The sequence below is a fragment of the Halichoerus grypus genome, chromosome 11 (genome assembly GCF_964656455.1).
Source record: "Halichoerus grypus chromosome 11, mHalGry1.hap1.1, whole genome shotgun sequence".
NCBI lineage: Eukaryota > Metazoa > Chordata > Mammalia > Carnivora > Phocidae > Halichoerus > Halichoerus grypus.
Window position 1 is genome coordinate 3,848,413 of NC_135722.1, and position 19,522 is coordinate 3,867,934.

The 19,522-nt window shown below is 56.0% G+C and overlaps 2 protein-coding genes across 4 annotated transcripts in view; one reads left to right on the forward strand and one right to left on the reverse strand.

Moving 5' to 3' along the window:
- On the forward strand, nucleotides 1-18,547 carry LTO1 (LTO1 maturation factor of ABCE1). Of its 3 annotated transcripts, none has more exons than XM_036099570.2 (6): nucleotides 14-252; nucleotides 1,538-1,643; nucleotides 3,011-3,081; nucleotides 6,006-6,123; nucleotides 6,432-6,544; nucleotides 7,046-8,181. In XM_036099570.2, the coding sequence occupies exons 1-5, from the start codon at nucleotides 146-148 to the stop codon at nucleotides 6,498-6,500; spliced, it is 471 nt and encodes a 156-aa protein (XP_035955463.1). In that variant the 5' UTR covers nucleotides 14-145; the 3' UTR covers nucleotides 6,501-6,544; nucleotides 7,046-8,181. The 3 variants fall into 3 exon arrangements, with proteins under 3 accessions (XP_077913791.1, XP_035955463.1, XP_077913790.1); XM_078057664.1 differs by having other exon boundaries at nucleotides 16-195; XM_078057665.1 differs by lacking the exons at nucleotides 6,006-6,123; nucleotides 6,432-6,544; nucleotides 7,046-8,181 and adding an exon at nucleotides 17,612-18,547 and having other exon boundaries at nucleotides 1-252.
- The window catches only part of CCND1 (cyclin D1), a 10,740-nt gene continuing 9,371 nt past the window's right edge, over nucleotides 18,154-19,522 (reverse strand). The window contains exon 5 of the mRNA XM_036099568.2: nucleotides 18,154-19,088. Coding sequence (XP_035955461.1) covers nucleotides 18,924-19,088 — 165 coding nt within the window. The 3' untranslated portion in view covers nucleotides 18,154-18,923. The remainder of the gene's footprint in view (nucleotides 19,089-19,522) is intronic.

The following is a 19,522-nucleotide window of genomic DNA, read 5'->3' on the forward strand; positions in this document are numbered from 1 at the left end:
CGGCCTGCCCCGCGCCGCCGCCCCCGGAAGTGGCCTCGCCTCCGCAGACGCGGTGAGTGAGCGCTCGAGCCTCGCGGGTGGCGGTGGCCGTGCGGGGCGGCGGAGCCCGAAGGGCAGGGCGAGCCGGGCCGGGCGGGGAGCCGCCATGGCCGGGAGTCAAGACATGTTCGACGCCATCGTGATGGCGGACGAGAGGTGGGTGGTGGGGCCGGGCCAGCGTCTTCCCTCGGCTGCGGAGGCAGCGCGGGCCTGGTGAGCCGCGGGCGCGGGCGTCGGGTGGGGGGCGTCCTGGGCCAGCGACGGCCGCGGACGCGTGTGGGGCCGAGGTGCTGTGGCCGCTGCTTTACTTCTCGGCGGCGCGCCACGTGCCCAGCTGCTCCCCCAGACCCGCCTCCCGGTCCGGGCGGCCCCGAGCATCTGCTGGGCCTGATGACTGCCTTCCTCTGGGGACGCCCGGTACTTGGGTGGGACGGACCTTTGCCATCTGGGCGCTGCCCCTCTTCCTTGTTCCTTAGTGGTGGGACATACGGCAGCATTCATGGGCATGCTGATAAATGTGTCAGACGTCGTCCCTCTCCCTCCGGAGCCCCTGGGGGGTGCCCAGCGCTGTGACGGTGGGGACCCACGAGTTGCTTTGTGGCCATCTTCCAGTGCCCGGCCCACTTGAGACATCAGTAGACGTCAGTCCTGAAAGAGAGTGAACATTTAACCATCAGCCGCTGACATTTATTTAGAGCTTTGTGCGAACCCAACAGTGAGCTCAGTGTTGTCTCCCCGTTGACTATTTTAGCCTCTTTGTGGATTAAATCCTATTCTTCACCGTGTTTTACAGATGAGGAGGCAAGATCACTCCCCAGGGTCACATAGCCAATAAGTGGGAGCATACACTGCCTCACTGGGGACTCCGCAAACGTCTGTTTTTGGTGATTGCGGATTAAGATGGTCCCACTTCCACTGTTGAGCCCTCAAAGTCCCAGCCGTTCCTCTACGCTGGGCACGCTGCCTTCGTGTATTTTGTGGTGATCTGATGGCATTTCTCCCTTCTGGTGTACTGAGTTGTGATGGAAAGCCCTGTGTATGCGGCAGAGAGTTTTGAAGCACTTGACGTAGCGTGTGGCTTAGACGCACAGAACTTTGGCTCGCTAACCTGGCTGCACACTGGAGTCACCTGGGGGGTTTCAAAAACTAGATTCCTGGGCCTTCCTCCAGACTCACTGAGTAGTATCGGGGGCGAGACCCTTGGATTTGTGTCTTTAAAACTTTCCTCTGTGTTTCTGGTATCTTACCAGGTTTGGGATTCACGAATTTGGCCAGAGGCAGATTGGGCTTCGTGAGGTGTGGTGACTTGCTGGCAGAGACTGAGGGGGTAGAGCTGGGATCGTGGCCTATGACTTAAATTCGATACTCTTTCTGCTATACTGTGTCTTGTCTTGCTGAGTCTGGGTAATATGGGAGAGAAAATTCCTGGAAAAATTTTCTTCCAGGAAATACACTCTTTTCTCCTATTTCTTTGATCAAGCTTGCTTCTCCATCGCAGGTTTCACGGGGAAGGATATCAGGAAGGCTATGAAGAAGGCAACAGTTTGGGTATAATCGAAGGAAGACAGTATGGCACGTTACATGGAGCCAAAATTGGATCTGAGGTGAGTGGGACCCCCCCCGCCCTTGTTTTTAGAAATGAATCCTTTTCACTCATAGTTTATAGTTTACTGTGATGATCAGTATGGTAGAGCCAGAACTGGAGGCCTCTTTAAACGGCGGTGGACTAGAGAATGTGGATGGAGCAACATTCTTCATCCAGAAGGACAGAGCATGTTGCTGCGCGAGCACGCCTCGTCTCTGCGCTCCACAGATACTGTGATTTTTACAGATGGAAGGTCTGTGCACTCCCGTGCCAGGCAGGCCTGTCAGCACCATTTTTTCCAGCAGTATTTGCTCACTTCTTGTGTCTGTGTCACACTTCGGTAATTCTTGCATTTCAAACCTTTTCATTATTATATTCGCTTCGGTGATCAGTAATCAGTGATTATGACTCGCTGAGAGTCTGATGAGGGTTAGTGTTTTTTAGCAATAAAGTATTTTTTACTGAAGGTGTGTACATTATTTTGTAGACATATTGCTGTTGCACCCGTGGTAGAGTAGAGTGTGGTGTAAACATAACTTTCCTATGCGCTGGGAAACCAAGCAGTTCACTGTCGCGGTGGTCCGGAACCGAACCCGTGTCTCTCTGAGGTGTGCCTGCGTAAGGAGGAGGAAGTGGTACGGTCTGGGGAATGAGAAAGCCGGTCCTCGGCCACCTCAGTTTACACCAGCGTATCATGGTGCTTCCGCCACCTGAATCCTTACCCTGTGTCACCCCTTCCCATTGAAGTCCTCTGAAATCCATAGTCGTCTTCTCTTCTGCCCTTTGCCCTCGCTGGGCCCTCGCTATGGAGGACCGGCTCTGAATGACCGCCTGTGGCAGTCAGGATCACCACAAACTGTGTGGGCCTCCGACAACACGCTGGGCTGGCTGGTTCTGGCTCCGGGCCGCACGGTGCTGGAGTCCTGCCTGCAGCCATGGGAAGGCTCGCCTGGGGCTGGGAGGGCCACTTCTGAGATGGCTTACTCACACAGCTGCTCTTGCCGCGTGGACCTCTCCATAGGGCTGGTGGAGTGGCCTCATGACGCTTGGGTCAGTGATGCAAGACAGGAAGGCAGGAGTGACGTCGTCTGCTATGCCTAAATTCAGAAGCCATGCACGGGGCCACCCCGCTGCAGTCAGGGGGGACCACACAGGACATGCAGACCCAGGGGCGGGGCCAGCGGCACCTTCTGGGAGGCTGCCGCCCCACTGAAGGCTCGGCCACCTGACTTCTGTGGTCTCGTGCCCAGCAGGTGCTTCCAGAACCGCAGCGTAAGAAGCACCACTGCCCTTCCTCCCCACCTTTAGTTTCGAGAGCTTGATAATTAGATACAGTGTAGCTTGTTGCTTATTAATTTCACGCTTAACTGTTTTGTGAATTCACAGATTGGGTGCTATCAAGGCTTTGCTTTCGCTTGGAGATGTCTCCTGCACAGTTGTACCACTGAGAAAGACAGGTAAAGTTTAAGACTTCTTTCTTTTTCATTGTGTGGAGCAGGAGTGTGGTTCCATAGCTTACTCTGACTTGGGGCAATTCGTGCCTCAGTTTTCCTCATCTGTCACGTGGAGAAAATAGACCAAACTTGAATGTTGTCACATATTCACAGGAAATCGTAACTAGCGCAGAGCTCATTTTCGGTGTCTGGTGAACACGCGTTTTTACTTGTCGAGCCTTCTTGGAGTCCTCTGCCTTTTCCCTGCAAGCATCAGAGCACCAAGTGGATTTTAGATCCCCTGCCAGTAAAATAATGTTGAAGTGGATTCTGTCTTCTTGTTTATCTTTCCTCAGAGCTTCTAATAAACGCAGTACGGTAACCTTGGTATGAGTAGGGTTGAAAATGGTGACTCTGTTGTCACTAGGTTTTTAGTGCAGCCAACGAGGTGTGCTAGTGAGATAAGGTGGTGTGTTTAACACGTGTTTGGTTCTTGGAGGCACTGAGTAAATGCTAGCTATTTTTCGGATCATTTGTAGTCTTTTTAAACTGTTCTCGCCATGTGCTACCCGCTGAAGCCCCCGGGACCCTGTTGCACATCTGTCTTCATTCTTAACCTGGGAACGAACCCTGAGGTGAAAGGCACGGGTGGCCTGGCTGTCCCGCTGCTCCTGGGAGCCCAGAGTCCGCTTCGGCTGGTGCCCTGCCTCCTGATGTCTGCTGCCTTCGCCTGGCCTGGGAGGGGCCCAAGGAGAGTGGATGACAGCAGGGAAGGTGGCAGTCCCCTGTCTGCGTGACTCGTCTTACTTGAAATATTTTGAATTTCTAAAATTTGGGCGCCTCTCTATTCGAATATGAGGACAAGGGTGCTCACAGCTGACTGTGGGTGATGCTGAGATGGCCTGCCCTACCCCGATGGAGTCCCTGGGCCGCTCTGGCGGCACGAGTTGCTGGCAGTGGACCAGATGTATACGGGAGCCGAGGCGCACCCGGGGTGGGGATGGTCCTCTGAGGACTGCGAGAGCGGTTGGGATGGCGCTTGGCGACTTGGGGCGCCACTGGGTGGCAGTCAAAGCTGAGCTTGGCTCTCTTCTCCGCTCCTCTCCGCTCCGCTCTGCGCTCCAGTCCGCCAGAGGACGAGCAAGGCCGTCCTTGGAGCTCTCCCTCAGCCTTCCCTTCTCCGTGACTCCGACATGTGCCGGCTCCTGGAGGAGTGCCGTACCCTGCGCGGAGGGTCGCACACCCAGGGGCTGCCGCCCCGGCCCCCCGAGCAGGGGCCCCCTAATTTCTTAAAGCCACGCACCCTGTCTGTCTCAGCTGGTCGGCTGGGGGCTGGCAGAAGCCGTCCAGCGCGCCTCGCTGCCGCCCCTTCCCCACCAGCGCAGCTCGAGGGCCTCCTTGAAACGCAACCTAGAAGCCTGTCTCCTAGGGCTGTGGATCACGGTTTTTTGCATTCTTATGTTAGTACAGTTTTTAAATAATGGTGGAAGGCTGATAGAGGATCTTCTGTTTCTTTACGTTCCAAGTAAGGGAAAAGCCCTATCTGCGTTATCATTCAGTAAAATAAGGGGCTTTTAACGCCAGAGAAACCACGGAAGGCGGTATCTCAGACTGAAGGATGGGGCTTTATATCAGACGACCGTGGCTTCCTGATGGACTCGGAGGTGCCCCCCGCCCAGCAGCCTGGTGGGGCCGTGTGCAGGCCAGCGTTTGGCCAGGGCTGAGCTCGAGCTCTGCTGTGTTGTTGGATCAGCCGGGAGCGGGCACACCCCCCTGACACGCACCGACTTTGACGGTGTGACGGGCTGGGTGTGTTTCGAGTAGCTTCACTGACCAGAGAAGAGTAAGTTGCTACTTGCCTAGTTAAAAGTGGCTGGCATTCTTATCACGCTGGAATACAGCCGTTTCCCACATGTTGGCATTGGCCTTCCATCGCCCTGGAAACCGAGTGCTTTGTTGCTTTAATTTACTTCCTTTTGACCTTTTACAGTTTGTATTAGGTAGCCATCTCGTTCTCATAAACCGACTTGCCATCGGCGGACTTCCTCGTGTACCTAAAAACAGCAGTTATGAGCAGGTACTTAGGAGATGTTGGTTGCTTTTGACTCATCCTGGGGAAGAGTTCTGTTGAATTCCCATTAATCAAATACCTAGCATCCTCTGACACTCAGATGACCCAGTGTGGTCTAGGGGAGGGTGCTTGTCAGGATCACTGTGCATTTCCCAGATGTGCACATCTGGGAATGGTCTCCCCCACCCCCAGGTGTGAGCCCTGGTATCCAGGGTCCCATGGAAGCCAGGAGACTTCACGCTTACTGAACACCTACCCTGTGCTAGGTTTTGGGCTTTACGGAGGTTACTTCTCTTGAAAGCTGTGAGGTGACTGTTAAATGTGCATGTTACAGAGAAGTTAAATACCCGAGGGCCTGGGAGCCACCTCGCCTCCCAGCAGAGCTTTGCCTTCCTGGGAGAGGGAACTGGACCCAGATACCAGACACTGATTCTTGCCCTTTGGAGGGAGGGGCTTGCTGGTCTACCTGCCGCTGAACTCCCCAAGGCTGTGAGCGTGACATTTCTGGGTCCCAGAAAATCCCAGGCCTACAACAGGCTAGATTGTGTCCCAGCGCTCTTTTCTTGCCTGGTTTTGTCTGTTCCCACGTCTGTGACCTAGGGGAGGTCGGCGGGTTGCCTCAGTCGCTTGCTCCCTGGCTGGGATACAGGTATATCCATAAGCTTGATATGCACTTGATGTTGAGTGCAGGGTGTGGGCAAGGGCACGTTGCTAGGTAAATAAATATTGAGTGTAGTGAGAAAATTATTCATCCGGCTTCTGGACTCAGGCATGCTGAGCACGCCCATTGCTTTCAAGTAAGTGATCAGTGTCGTCGTCACAAAGCAGAGCCCACTGTGTACAAAGGACTAAAAGTTTTTATTTCTGTGCTTTACAGCAAAAAGATGAAGGCCTTAGAATCGTTGATTGGAATGATTGAGAAGTTCCCTTACGATGACCCTACTTATGATAAACTTCACGAGGACTTAGACAAAATTAGAGGGAAATTTAAACAGGTTTGTCCACTGCATGTCTCTCTTTGATAGGAGTGCCTTTCTCCGAGCCAGCCCTGTGCGGTCCCGGGTGCTCACGTCGCTCGTGGTCTCGGGGCTGCTTGTGCCCTGTGCGCGGTCCACAGAAGCACATCGTGTTTGTGTTTCTATATGAGAAAACTGAAGTCGGTCTAGAGAATGAACAGTCGTTAGAACTTCAGGGGTTGTGTAGACACGAAAAGCTGCAGGTAGAGAGAAAGTTTTGTTCTAATTTGTGAGTAGAAATATATAAGATTTAAAAAAAATACATCTTTTTTCTTCTGTGTTTTCAGCTTTGTTCATTACTAAATGTTCAGCCGGACTTTAAAATTAGTGCGGAAGGTTCTGGACTTTCATTTTGAGGATGACAGATGAACAAAGACGAAACATCAAGGAACAGATGTCCGTATGTTAAGTGTTTAAAAATGTGATTCAAGGCAAAACAATGATGGAGTATTCATTGTTCTGTGGGGAGGGTTCCAGTTTGGCCGGTGAAAGGGCTTCCTTCTCCCTGGGGGCTGCCTGTGTCGCCTGGGTGCCCCCTGTGGCCCCTCCACACAGGCTCAGCCTTTGTTGGGCCCTGTCTGCTCTGCAGTCTGAGTGAGTCCCTGCCAGAGCCCTCGTGAGGCCACTCGCTCCTGGTCCAGGGTTGCTGGCCTGTGGTCCCCTCCAGCTGGGCAGGCCTGGCCGGTTCTAGACCGGGGGTGGCTCTGGCTAGGATTACCCCCCGAGCTTGGACTTGGCACTCAGAAGAGCAGTTTTTTAGGAACTGAGAGCACCAGGGTTGATGTGACGTGAGTTGGAGGCGGTGTGCCAGGGCTGACATTCACTGACCCTGAGGATGTGCCGGTGCTGGGCGCTGGGCTTCCCTGTTCTGTGTAATCCCTTCAGTGTTCCCACTTTACAGATGAGGAAACCGAGGCCCGCGGGGACTGCCCAGTCCAAGGGATCAGCAGCAGAGCTCGGACTCCGATCCTGTGCCTGCCTGTCACCGCCATCTTGTGCTGCCTACCCTGGAACGCGCAGTCATGGCCACGGAGTGGGTCGCTGCTCTCAGGCCCAGGGTGCGCGGGTCCCCACTGTGCTCCGTGGAGCCACGGGGAATCACTGTGGCCAGGTGACACGGCATCTGGCTGAGAGGGGCTTCAGAGGGAGCCTGGACATACTCTTTGCAGTGTTTCCAGATGGGGGTGGGGCTTTGCAGCATTAAAATGGTTAAGGCGGGAAATACTTTAGGCTAAAGACTGAATGTTGGGCTGCTGCCATCTCTGCAGAGTTTGGGAGCCGTGCGTTGAGGACACTGTGTATTTCCTGTAACACGACGTCTCTTGTCTTCTGCCCGTACTTCGCAGGCATCTGTATCCACGGGGAGGTACTGGGGGCTGTAGGAGGTTCCGTCAGTGGTTCTTGAGCATCTCTCTGCCCGTCCCCTTGTGCACCCTCCAGGGGGGCGCCCCCAGCATCTCTGGCAGGTCCCGCCTGCTCCCGTCCGAGGCAGCGTGTCTGAAAGTCATGCGTGAGACGAATAAAGGGGTAACCGGGAATCTGTTCCAGTTTTTAACATCATCCTGGATCGTCTTAGCGGTTGTTGCCATGCTGCCCAAGCTGGTGGTCCTGAGAGCCCGCCGGGTGGTCCTGAGAGCCCACCAGGAGACTCAGGGCTGGGGGCCCCGCAGGAGTGGGTGCGGGTGTTTGCTTCCCTCTCGTCCGGTTCCCTGGGCCAGTGTGCTGAGGGAGAGACCGGGGCTTGACCCTGCCATGCCGCTGCTGGCGTGTGAGTCCCCGAGCACGGCCCTGGCCTCGGCCGCCCGAGCTCCCGGGAGCTGGCGTGCTCACGGCCGTAGCCAGCGCCTGCCCACGGCCCGATCCCGTGGCCACCGAGGCCAGCAGCCGACCTCCCTCGCCGGTGGGATGGGCCAGGGGGTGGGGAGGGGGCGACTGTGGTGGTTTTCCTTCGTGGATTGTTGTGTTTTCTAAGTTCTCTATTGTGGTAATTACTTCTACAAGTGGAGAGAAAAATAAATAGCCAGTTTTAAAGCAAAAGGCTGTCTGTGGGAGCATTTATAATGTGATATCCAGCAAATTCATTCCTTACTCCAGGGTATCTGGGATCCAGGTCCGAGGGCAGGCGTGCATTGAGTGGGCCAGACCGCTGCTTCCTGTTACGTTTCTGTCCACGCGTCTCATTAAAACATGTTGTAGACACAGTTCCTGCGAGAGAATGGTGCCCCGTGATGAACGGTAGAGGAGGGGTTCATTCCTCCTCAAGGACCCTGGCTCAGCCACCTGTCAGCAGTTGTAACTGATCCCTCCTGCCCAGACTCCCTCTCTGTCCCCCACAGTCTCGGCCTCCCGTTCCGGGGTTTCGTGTGAGCCGCAGGCAGCCACGGGAGGTGGAGCTGCCTCCTGATCTCCTTCAGGTCTCTCCGGACACCAGGCTTGACCTGTTCCTGCCTGGATTCGGTTTCCAGGAACCTCTGGTCGCCCCGACAGACCCCGATTACGGCACAAACAGGGCACCTTAACGCTTCCTTTGCTCTGTCCCGGTGATGCCATCTGCATTGAGGGGTCAGGTGTGAGCATGGCTCTTCTTGGCCGAAGAGATGGTAGTGGAAGTCTCCTGAGGGCCTCTGGGAAAGGTTAGGTCACTCTGGAGAGAGATCTTACCTATTTTGGAAGTTGTCCCATGGAATTACTTGTCCCATGGAGGTGACACCTGGGCTTACTATAGGCAGCTGAGCCCTGGCTCTGGATGAAGCCACACCTGGGCACGTGTAGCAGAGCGCTGGAGAGAACCTGGCCCTGGTGACCTTGAGCAGCTGACAGCCAGCCCCTGAGCTGCTTTGCTTTTGGACTTCATGTTACACGAGCTGATGAATGTCTTACTCTAGTTCAAGGCTGTTTGGGGGGGGTTTCTGTCGTTCACAGGCAAGGTATCCTGCTTGCTCTCCCCTATCCCATCCGATCCTGTCCTGTGTACCTACTTCTCTTGGATGTTGACCTTTGTCCAGGTTGGCCTTGAGTTTGGGAGCTCTCTGGTGTGGGTTTTGTTCCTTTCTGATGGAACAAAAACATTGGTTTCCCAGAGCTTTGGCCTGCTCTCTCCTTCCTGCTGGAAACTCCCAGCATATTCTGTGCCACTGTTGGTCCACTCAGGCCACCATAACAGACACGACAGATGAGGCTCACTCAGCAGACAAGGACCCTCTCCTGGTCCTGGAGGCCAAAGCCCGAGGTCCAGGCGCGGGCGGGGCAGGGTCCTCCCGAGGCCTCTCTCCTCGTGTGTGGACGGCCATGCTCTCCCTGTGTCCTCACGGGGTTGTCCCACCGTGTGGGTCTGTGTCCTGTAAGGACCCCAGTCACACTGGATCAGGGCCCACTCTGGTGACCTCATGTTACCTTGATCACCTCTTTAAAGACCCCCATCTCCAGATACGGTGACGTTATGAGGTGCTGGGGGTCAGGATTTCGACATTGGAATTTTGGGGACACAGCCCGTAGCCACCCTGAGCGGCTGCTGGGAAAGAATGTTGACCTAGGACTTAGGAGAGGAGAAAACATTTCACCTGGAGCTGCTTCATCGAATTCTGGAATGTGAGTCATCGGGACCAAGGGCAGTCTGTGTACAGGCCAAACTGTCCTAGGAGAGGGCCACGGTTTACTTTTTATTTCATATGCACCATGCTTTTTCTCCAGCCAGGGTGAGAAAAGGATTTGGAGGCACTTGGGGAGCCTGTAAGTGGTGTGTTCAGAATGAGGGAAGGGGAAGGTGGGCAGGGAGGGCTTCCTAGAGGAGGTACCCTTCACCCTACTGCTTTGTGAGCTCTCATGTGACCTCAGCCCCACAGACCATTTCCCATCCTATCTGAGAACAGCAGTGTAATTTGGAGAGATCGAAAACTGTAATTACCCTGTGAGGTCCTCCTAATTCCTACAGTAATCCCAGTCCTGAATGAATGAAGTGGGGAGCTGGTCTTTGACTCAGGAAACTGAAGTCACCAAGCAGGGATGGTTGACCAGAGACAAGTGGGCACAGTGTCCCAATTCCTACAGGATCGGAGTCCTGTAGTTGAGGGCCCTGCCACGGAAGGCTGGATGGCTTGTCCAAGTCCACGTGATTAAGTGGCCCAGCTGGGGCTTTGCAGACTCCTTGTCCGAGAAGGAAAGTCACTCCTAACTCTTCGGGGACTTCTCCTTTCTGATTAAAATCGTCCTTCCTTGGCATCAAGGTCCTTGCTGGTCTGTCCCTTGGGGGCCCTGCGGAGACAGCACTTTGGCCACGTCTCTCTAGGGCCCTGTAGCAGATCAGCTGGGCCTTGGGTGGCGGGGCTAGAGGTTCTGTCTTGGGTGGTACCCAAGCATGACCCTGTTTCCGCTGCTCGAGAGTGATGTGCTGGGGAGCGCAAGTGCCCTGGAAACGCTCGCTCACTGAAGCCTTAGTGATGGGTTGGTTCCATCTTTTATACAGGATTCACTGAGCACCTGCTGTTCCCTGTGGGGGAGTGCCCCTGGAATGGCGGGGTGCTCACTGAACCCCCTGAAATTTCACCTGTTTCAGGTTGAATTGTCCCCCCCCCAAAAAAAAGCCATGTTGCAGAGCTAGCCCCTGGTACCTGTGAATGCGACCTCATTCAGAAGTAGGGTCTTTGTCGATGTGATTTAGGCGTAAGTTAAGATGGGTCGTACTTGCGTGGGGGAGCGTGACTGTCCTCGTAAGGAGAGGAGACACATACAGGGAGGGGATGCCATGCGAAGGCAGAGGCGCAGGCAGGGCTGAGATGGGAGTGATGCAGCTCTAAGCCAGCAGCCCCTGGAGGCTGGGAGAGCGTGGCCCTGCCCACACCTTGATTTCAGACTTCCAGCCTCCAGAACTCAGCCCCATCGTTTATATTGGGGATTATATCGTTAAATCTGGAAAAGGTAGAAAACACATGTACGTTGTTATAGTTAAGAATCTTTGAGCACCAAACGACAGGAAGCCCATATCAATGGACTTAAACAGGAGGACAGTAATTGTCTCCTGGAACAAAAGGGGGGATCTCCCTTCAGGAGAGGCTTGATCCAGCAGCTTGTCCAGAGAGCTGGTACCTTCTTTCTGCTCTGCCGCAGGACTGGCCTCAAGCTCAGAGTCCACCCTGTGGCCCACAGCAGCCCCGTCAGGGTGGTGGAAGAGCCACACCGGTCCCCGGAGTCCTGAGGAAGAGAGGGGAAGGCTCTCTTTTTTCAGAAGCCTCAGAAAATGTCTCTCCCTGTCTCGTTGGCTCTGTTAGATTTCACATTCACCCTTGAGCCTGCCACCCTTGAACCCTGCCACCCGGGGTGGGGGGCGGATGTGCTGTTGGGTTTGAGCCTGTCAGCGCATGTCCTGGAGCTGGGGATGGGGTCATTCCCACCCAAGCAAGCCACAGAGCAGAACGGTCAGCACCAGGCAGGGGATTGGGGCTGGCACGAAGAACAAGAACTGTCTGCTTCATGAGCCCAAAGAGGGAAGGAAGTATGGCCTTGCCCCTGCCACCCGGAGAGCCTCTCCTTCCACACCTGGATGACGCATGGGGTGATGCTGGCCTTTATTGAGGAGTGACTGTGTCGGGCGCCGTGCTAAGTAACGCACACACTCGGGCCGTGTAGCCCTCACCCCAAAAAGCGCTCACTGAACTGAGGTTATTGAGCCCCTGTTCTGGGCTGGGTCAGGTCAGAGAGTCCGAGCATCAGACAACGCCCTGCCCTCCTCCGAGCCTCCGTTCTCGTAGACACAATTATCCCCATTTTTCAGATGAGAAAATCGAAGCGCAGAGAGGTAAAGACACACAGCTGGAAGGTGGCGGGGCCGAGATCCAACCCCTGGGTCTTTTCCTCCAAAACACGTATGTGTGCTGCGTGCACGTATGTGTGTGTGAGCTTGCTTTCTACATGACAGTCGGTCACCTCACACATCCGCTGCCAGTGGGCCTGGCTGTCCTTCTCCAGGCCCACTGACCAAGACACTGGCCTGACTTCAGGGACTGCTGACTTGAAGCCTTGGACATTGGTGGACCTGACCTCGCCCCCTGGGCCTTCTGGCAAAGCTGGGCCCCAAGTGCATGCACTTGCCTTTGGGTGAAAAGAGCCACATGAAGGCTTCGTCCATTTTACTTACTTACTTACTTACTTACTTACTTACTTACTTACTTACTTATTTATTTATTTATTTATTGAATTAAAAAAATGTTTTTTAAAGATTTTATTTATTTATTTGAAAGACAAAACAGAGCACGAGCCGGGGTGGGGGGAGGGTGAGGGGCAGAGGGACAAGCAGCCACGCCGATGGATAGGAGGACAGGCTCCAGACACAAATCTGGCCCTGGGCCCGGCCCCAGCAGTTTCCTGGCTGTGTGATCCTGGCCCAGTTACTGTCCCCTCTCTGGGCCCTGGTTTCCTCATCTACCACAGGAGGCTGAAACTGCCACCCTCAGCCCCCCTGCGGCCCACTGCCCATTTGGGCACACAAGGCCCGACTGGCACGCGGCTGCGCTCATTCGTTTACTGTCATCCGGGGCTGCTTTTGTTCCAGGGCACAGTTGAGCAGGACGGAGACCCTGTGGCCAGCAGAGCCTCGGTCCCCCGCTCTAACCCTTTCTGTAGAATCTGCCCGCCCTTGGCCTAGAAGGCGGAGATTGCAGCCTGAGAACCCAGGGCCCACTCACCAGGTGGTTTCAGGATTTAGGGGGAGACTGTGTGTTGGGCCCTGAGCACAATGCCTGGTCCACCGTTCGTGCTCGGTGAGCGGGGGCTGTGACTCTCCTGAGCTGGATGAGGGCAAGAGCTCCAGGGGCCGGGGACTGGGACGCTCAGCTCAGAGGGAGGCCATGTGGAGACAGCCGCCTGTCTCCACCGCCTGTAGCCGAAAAGGAAAAGGATGGGTGGCCCCAGCCTTCTCTGAGAGGCTCAAGGCCGACTGAAGCGCCCTCAGGAGGGCTCCGTATTCCTCTCCCCCACCCTCCTTGCGTGCCCCTGTGAGTGGCCGTGACAATGCCCCGGATGTGGGCCCCAAGGCCCAGGCCGGAGCTGCCCGCCCACCGTCCGCTGGCTATTGTCTGCCCCGGGCCTCAGTGTGGCTCAGGGCTGGGGGCCGGCGGGCCAGGGGGCTGTGGGAACGGATTAGAAGCCCTGGGCTGCGGCCCCCTCTGCACAAACTCCTGATCAAAGGCATTCCTGGGATGACAGAGCCTTGTGTGCTGCGGAGGCCTGTCCAGCGCGCGGGCGCACACCCCACGCCGCCAGCCCGCTGGGCACATGTGTCCCTCTCGAGCCCATGCTGCGGTGCCCGCCGCTGGGAGTGGCCTGTGGGGTGACTGTCCCCAGCCAAACGCAGAGCCAAGGTGTGCGGGCAGCGAGGCTTCCAGGAGGCCCCGGGGGCCACAGGCTCAGATGAGTTCTGGGAGCCTGACATGGTGGCTGTGGCCCGCGCCCGGAGCCCGGCAGTGCCCACCTCTGCCGATCTGACCCACCTTCAGCTCAGCGCCGTGTCCTCATGACGCGGGGGTCTGCCCACCGCACCCTGGGTCAGGCAGGGCTGCCCCTCTGCAGCTCACAAAGCAAGCTGGGCCTGGCTCGTGGGCCCAGGGATGCTGCCCTTTCCATTCTGGTCCCGTTCCCACTTCTGAACACCTACCATTTGCCAGGCTGGGAACAGGGCCACAGAGAAGGAACAGCAAGGCACCTGTCCTCCAGGGCTCGTAGCCCAGAGTGGGGAGCACCCAGCTATCGTGATTCCTGGACCTCCCAGAGCCACCTGCCAGGGCCAGGGGTGGGAACGCCTGCAGGGGGCCCCCGAGGGGAGGGGGGCACTTCAGGCACAGAACTGGAGGCAGGAAGTAGTTTGGTGTGCCTGTACTCCCGTGGGTGCAGACTCGGGGCTGCAGAGCCTGAGGCTGGGGGAGCACGAGCGAGGGGGGAGAGGTGAGGGGAGGGGAGCGGTGGGGGGAAGATGGGTGGGGGTGGACAGGGCTGAAGGGGAGAGCTGGCTCGGGTGTCAGGACCTTGGATGGAGCTGGAAGGAGCCAGAGGCCCCTGAGGGTTTGGGCACAGGTGGTTGGGAGGTAGGGCAGGCCCCAGGGGAGGCGGTGGGGCCCAGCGAGGACAGGCTTTCGGGCTTGGGAGAGGGGCAGCAGGGGTGACTTCATCCCAGAAGTCCCTCAAAGGCCATTTGTTTTCTCTCTCAGATGCTTGGGGCAGCCAGACCTCCCACCAGGGGACAGGGTGGGTGCTTTGCCAGGTCAGGCCTACAGAGTCCTTTCCTGGGATCTTCCAGAAAGACCCGAGGCGGGGTTTGGGGGACTCCAGAGCCCTCCTCCCCACTGCCCTCTGCACTGCACGGGGGCTCCGGCTCTCCCCCCAACCATGCCTCTCTGCCTTTCCACTGAACCCGCGGACCAGTTCTGCAGGCCTGGCTCCCCCACTTGCTCACCCCGATTTCTGCTTGAACCTGATGCAGTGAGATTGTTACCTCTGCTCCCCTGAAACCGCTCCTCAGGATACCCCTGGCTTGCCCCTGGGGCTGGGTGCCTCCCCTGGCTCTGACCGCCCCTCGGTCTGCTGTGTCAGAGGCCCCTTCGGTGTACCTGCCCGGCGTGGGGCTGCTGTGGGGGAAGAAGCAATCCCAGTCCCAGCGCGCCCACGCTGCTCCCAGGCGCTCCGGTGCGTGGCCCACGTGGAGGCTTCCCGCTGGGAGGAGGGGCACCCTGTGGAGCAGGGCTGTATACAGCAGGAGCCTCATAACGGCCCCAGCAAATTGACCTGACAAGGAGCGATATCCTTGGCATATGACCCGGCTTCCCTTGTGGGCACTCACCACCCGACAGCCCGGGGGGGGGGGGTCGTTGAAGACACGCTGGGGACCCCAGACTCTGGGAAGAGGCCCAGGCCCCGTGGAGCTGGCCCTGAGGCCTGCTGCTGCCTTCCCTGTCCACTCCCCACCTTGGGCTGGAAACGAGGCCGGCCACGTGCATCTGAAGCCGAGGCGGACGTCACAGGTGTCCGCTAGGTCTCCCAGGTCACTGGGTCCGTGTGAAAGGCCACCGGACTGAAGCCCAAACATGCGCTCTGCTGTCCTCCCCAAGCTGGGGGTGCCTCGGGGACCGGGACCGTGATTCACCAAGAGCAAACAGCAAGTTTGCGCCAGAGGGTTAGGGAAAGCTGGCTTGTTTATTTTCCTATCTGCAAATAGCCTGGGGGGGGTGGTGCTGGGGAGACGTGGGCTGGGAGCTGATCCTGATCTCGCCACTCAGGTGGTAGGAGCCGCCTCTGCAAGGCGTCCTGACCTCTTCCCAGCCCTTCCCCCATTTCCTCGAAGCCGAGAGCATCACATACTCCCTCTGGATCCCAGGGGACCTCTGGCAATGTCAGGAGTCATTTTCAGTGACAGTGAAACAACCAGAGACCGTCCTGTCATCTGGTGAACGGAGGCCAGGGGTGCGGCTCAACGCCTCACAGCACACAGGACAGCTCCCCGCGACGGAGAAGGACCTGGCCCCAAACGTCGGCAGTGCCAAGGCGGGCATCCGTGGCTGCCTGCCATCCCCCCAGCCCAGGACCCAGCAGCTCGGGCCCTGCTCCTCCGCCCCGCGCCCCAGGAAACAGGCAGGCACCGTACTGGGGTTTTACCAATTTTATTTCTAGACTTCTCACGTTTGTCTTGTTTTCTGCTGGAAACGTGCCAGTCACATGTCTGTGCCGCAGTGCGCGACCAACACACACAGACCAAAAGCGCCCACCCACCAGAGACCCTCGCAGACTTGCTGGTCACAGCACAGGCTCCGCCGTGCTCCCCAGACCTGCCACCGGCCTTTGGCCTTTGAGCACACACAATGTTCAGCCCCCCACCCCCCCCGAGGACAGACCGTCCCTCAAGGACCCCGTTTGGTTCAGACAGAGATGCCGCAGCCAGACGGATGAGGTAAGCAGAAGCAGTGTTCCTGCAGGGGCGGGGCGGGGCGGGGCCAGGGCCTGCCAATGGCCAGGGAGCACCCAGGCTGACCCGGCTGGGGGCAGGGGCCGCCCGTGGTGCAAATCCTTTTGGTTCGGCAGCGTGCTAGGCGACTCGGGCACACAGCACTGTTAGCTGGCTTCACTGAGATCTGGAGTCTTTTTTAAATTAGCATTATGCTGCAATGAAGAGAACAAACAGAACACTAGTACATAACGACAGATGCAACACCCGGAACTTCCACCAAGTCCAGAAGTGATTCCGCTCATCCCGAGTGCCTGAGTCCTGCAGCACTGCCGCGGCACGTGACGACACACTTGTTACAATAATAATAATATAATAATGCAACTTTCATAGCTACACGTAAAGAACAATACGGCTGTAAGAACTAGGACGGTGGCACGTCCCAGTCGGGTGGACAGCCCAGGGTTACAGGCGCAGGGAGAAGGAAGCGGTCGCGGCCCCAGGGACGCCAGGCTGCGTGCTCGCTCGCGGCCCGGAGCCCACCCCACCAGGCCCATTTCGTGATCCCGGTCCGCGTGTCCTCGGGAGCAGGAGGCCGCGGGTCAGGAGCCTGACCGCCTGGTCTACACATGGCTAAGAGAAGCATGAGGTATCGTGAAACAGGAACCTTTTTGGAATAGAGCAGTAAATCACATTAAGTCAAAATTGATCACATAAAAAAAAAAAAAAATCTACAAAAAAAAAAAAGGCATCCTTAATACATTTTTCTATGAGAAAATTAAAACTAGAACATGGCAGTATATGACATTGTAAAACAAAAACAAAAAAACTGATCTTCCAATAGCAGCAAAACAATGTGAAAGAGATACAGAAAAGCGATGTGAATCGGTTTCCAAACTGTGCTGGGAAGTCATCGGTAGCAGCGAATCGGGAAACTGAGCCGCAGCCTGCCCGCCACGTGGTCTCGCTGTCGGCCCTCTGCACGCCCGCACGCCCCTCTGCGTCCCCACCAAGCACCAGCCCTGTGCTCTCGCCGCCTTCGACTCTCCCTACATAGTCATTACAAAAAGGTACATAGCCAAGATGTGCAAATTGTCTATTGGTTGCTAAAATTTTTTCAAAAGGAGGGGACAGGGGACAAGAATATGTTGGGGCTGAACTTGTTTTTGGGTACCCTAACTTTCTGTGGAACTCCGAGGCCTCTCAGATGGGGTTCCCATTTGGGAAACCGCCAAGATGGGCCGAATCAGCCAAATCCATGCTCTCTGTGTTGTTCCTCAGGATCTTTTTCTCTCTCCTATGAAAAAAGACCTAACTTTGACAAACTATGAAACCTGCAACATCAAAGGCAAAAAAGTGTGTGTGTGTGTGTGGGTGTGTGGGTGGGTGTAAATCAAGGGGAGATTGCATTACTTTATAAATCATACTGGCCTTATGAACATCCTCTGCAATCCTCTGCAATAAATATTCTTTTTAGCCTTAACTATAAATTATATATTTTAGTGTTTAAAAACCTTCCTAACCCTTAAACTACGTGTTCTCTAGGTCAACCTTTAAAGGCCCCCTATGCTTTCAAACACCAGTTGGCACCAAGGACTCCCGAACTTCCACTGCTCTACAGAGAAAGGAATGCATCATCCTGGCAATGTAAGAATGCACTTCTTGACCGGAAGCTCGCCTTCAAGAACGTCCCCTTCCGCTAACTCCTTAAGTGACATGCACTTGCCTCGTCATCCTGTCTGCACACAAAGACGGGAATATTCCCAAACCATTCCATTAAGAAACTGCCCCCCCACCCGCCCTCCACACACAACAGAAGCAAGAGAGATTCCCTATAACCACTGGATTGAAAGTGCTTTGAAATGGAATGGTTCTAGAATATTGAGAAGGAAAAAAGAAAAAAAAAGGAGCTGTGGATTTCACCTGGATGTGAGCAGGCTGCAGGTCTGTGGGGGTGAAAAACCAGCATCTCATCAACAGGCAACTACAAAAATAGGAAGATTATAAAAATAGAATATATTACGTCGCTATGGCGGGTTCTCTTTACCAGCAGCGCGGGCCGGGAGTCGGAGCTGGTTTTCCGTGTCCGCTGTGCCGCCAGCCGGGGCCCCGGCCACCTGCTCCGGGTCGGGCCGCGGGCGGAAAGAGGGCCAGCACGCGACCACGCTGAGCTCTACGCTACGCTAACTGAGGTTACATCAGCCACGGACAGGTGAAGAGGTTACACGCCTATCTATGGAATAAAATAAAACACGCGCGAAGGACTGATAAAGTGACTACATGCACGAGCAAGCGAGATGCAGGGTACCTAGGACCGCCTTAAAGCCGCGCTCCTCGGGGACGGCACGCGAGTGCGTTTGCTACCTAAAATCCTGTCTACTCCAAAAATGGTTGGTTGGCTTTTTTCTAGTTTTTAAAATGTTTTTATGCTTTTTTTTTCCGTTTTGTTTTAAACACATAAAGAATCAAATCTAATCCTCCCCTGCAGACTCGTTCCTTGTGTTAATGCCTATCCTTAACAACACAGAGACACAAACACATCCATATAAAATCTAGTTGATTATGGGGTATAAGATCCTCTATTTTTGTAGCAAACCTCCCCCCACCCCCCAGCTCAGGGTTATGCAAATACTATTTCTTTTTTCTCTCCTTTTTTTTTTTTTTTTTTTTTAAAGACAGTTTTTCTTCTTTTGCTTAAGTCAGAGACGGAAGGGAGAAAAGAGCAAAGGAAACAAACCCACAGTAAAGGAGAAGGAAAGCTTTCCCTTCTGGTGGTGACCGGTCCTGGCGAGGAGCACGGTCCTGTCAGGGGAGCACCCGGGGCCGGCCCCTCCCGCGCACGCGCGCGAGCGCCCCCTCAAATGTTCACGTCTCGCACGTCGGTGGGTGTGCAGGCCAGGTCGGCCTCCTCCTCCTCCTCCTCCTCCTCCGCCGCCTTGGGGTCCAGGCTCTGCTGCTGGGCCTGGCGCAGGCTGGACTCCAGCAGGGCTTCGATCTGCTCCTGGCATGCCCGGAGACAGTCCTGGCCAGAGGGGAGACGGGGGTCCTCAGATGGAGCCTGCCGGCTGGGCCCTCCCCCAAACACCAGCACTTGGTCTGTTTTAGGGAAAGCGAGGCTCATCTAAAGCACTGCTTCCCCCAGATCGGGTGAAGGACAACATGGAGCCAATGCCCAAACCCCAGGACCGACCAGCATGGGCCCCCCGCTTGGCCACCTACTGCCCCCCCACCCCCCACCCCTGCCGGAGGAGCACACACACCTACTCAGGACCAAAGGCCCCATGCAGGCCATCTTCCGTGCACGAGGACGCCCTCGGCCTCCCGTCCGGTGTCTCCCTGGCCTGCCCTGAGGCCCCCGGGGCCCGAGTCCCCCACTAGAATTCCTCTGCCAGCCTCTGATCCCAGCTCGCTGTTCCCACCGGCCCCGCCGCTGCCCTCAGCGGATTCGGTGCCATT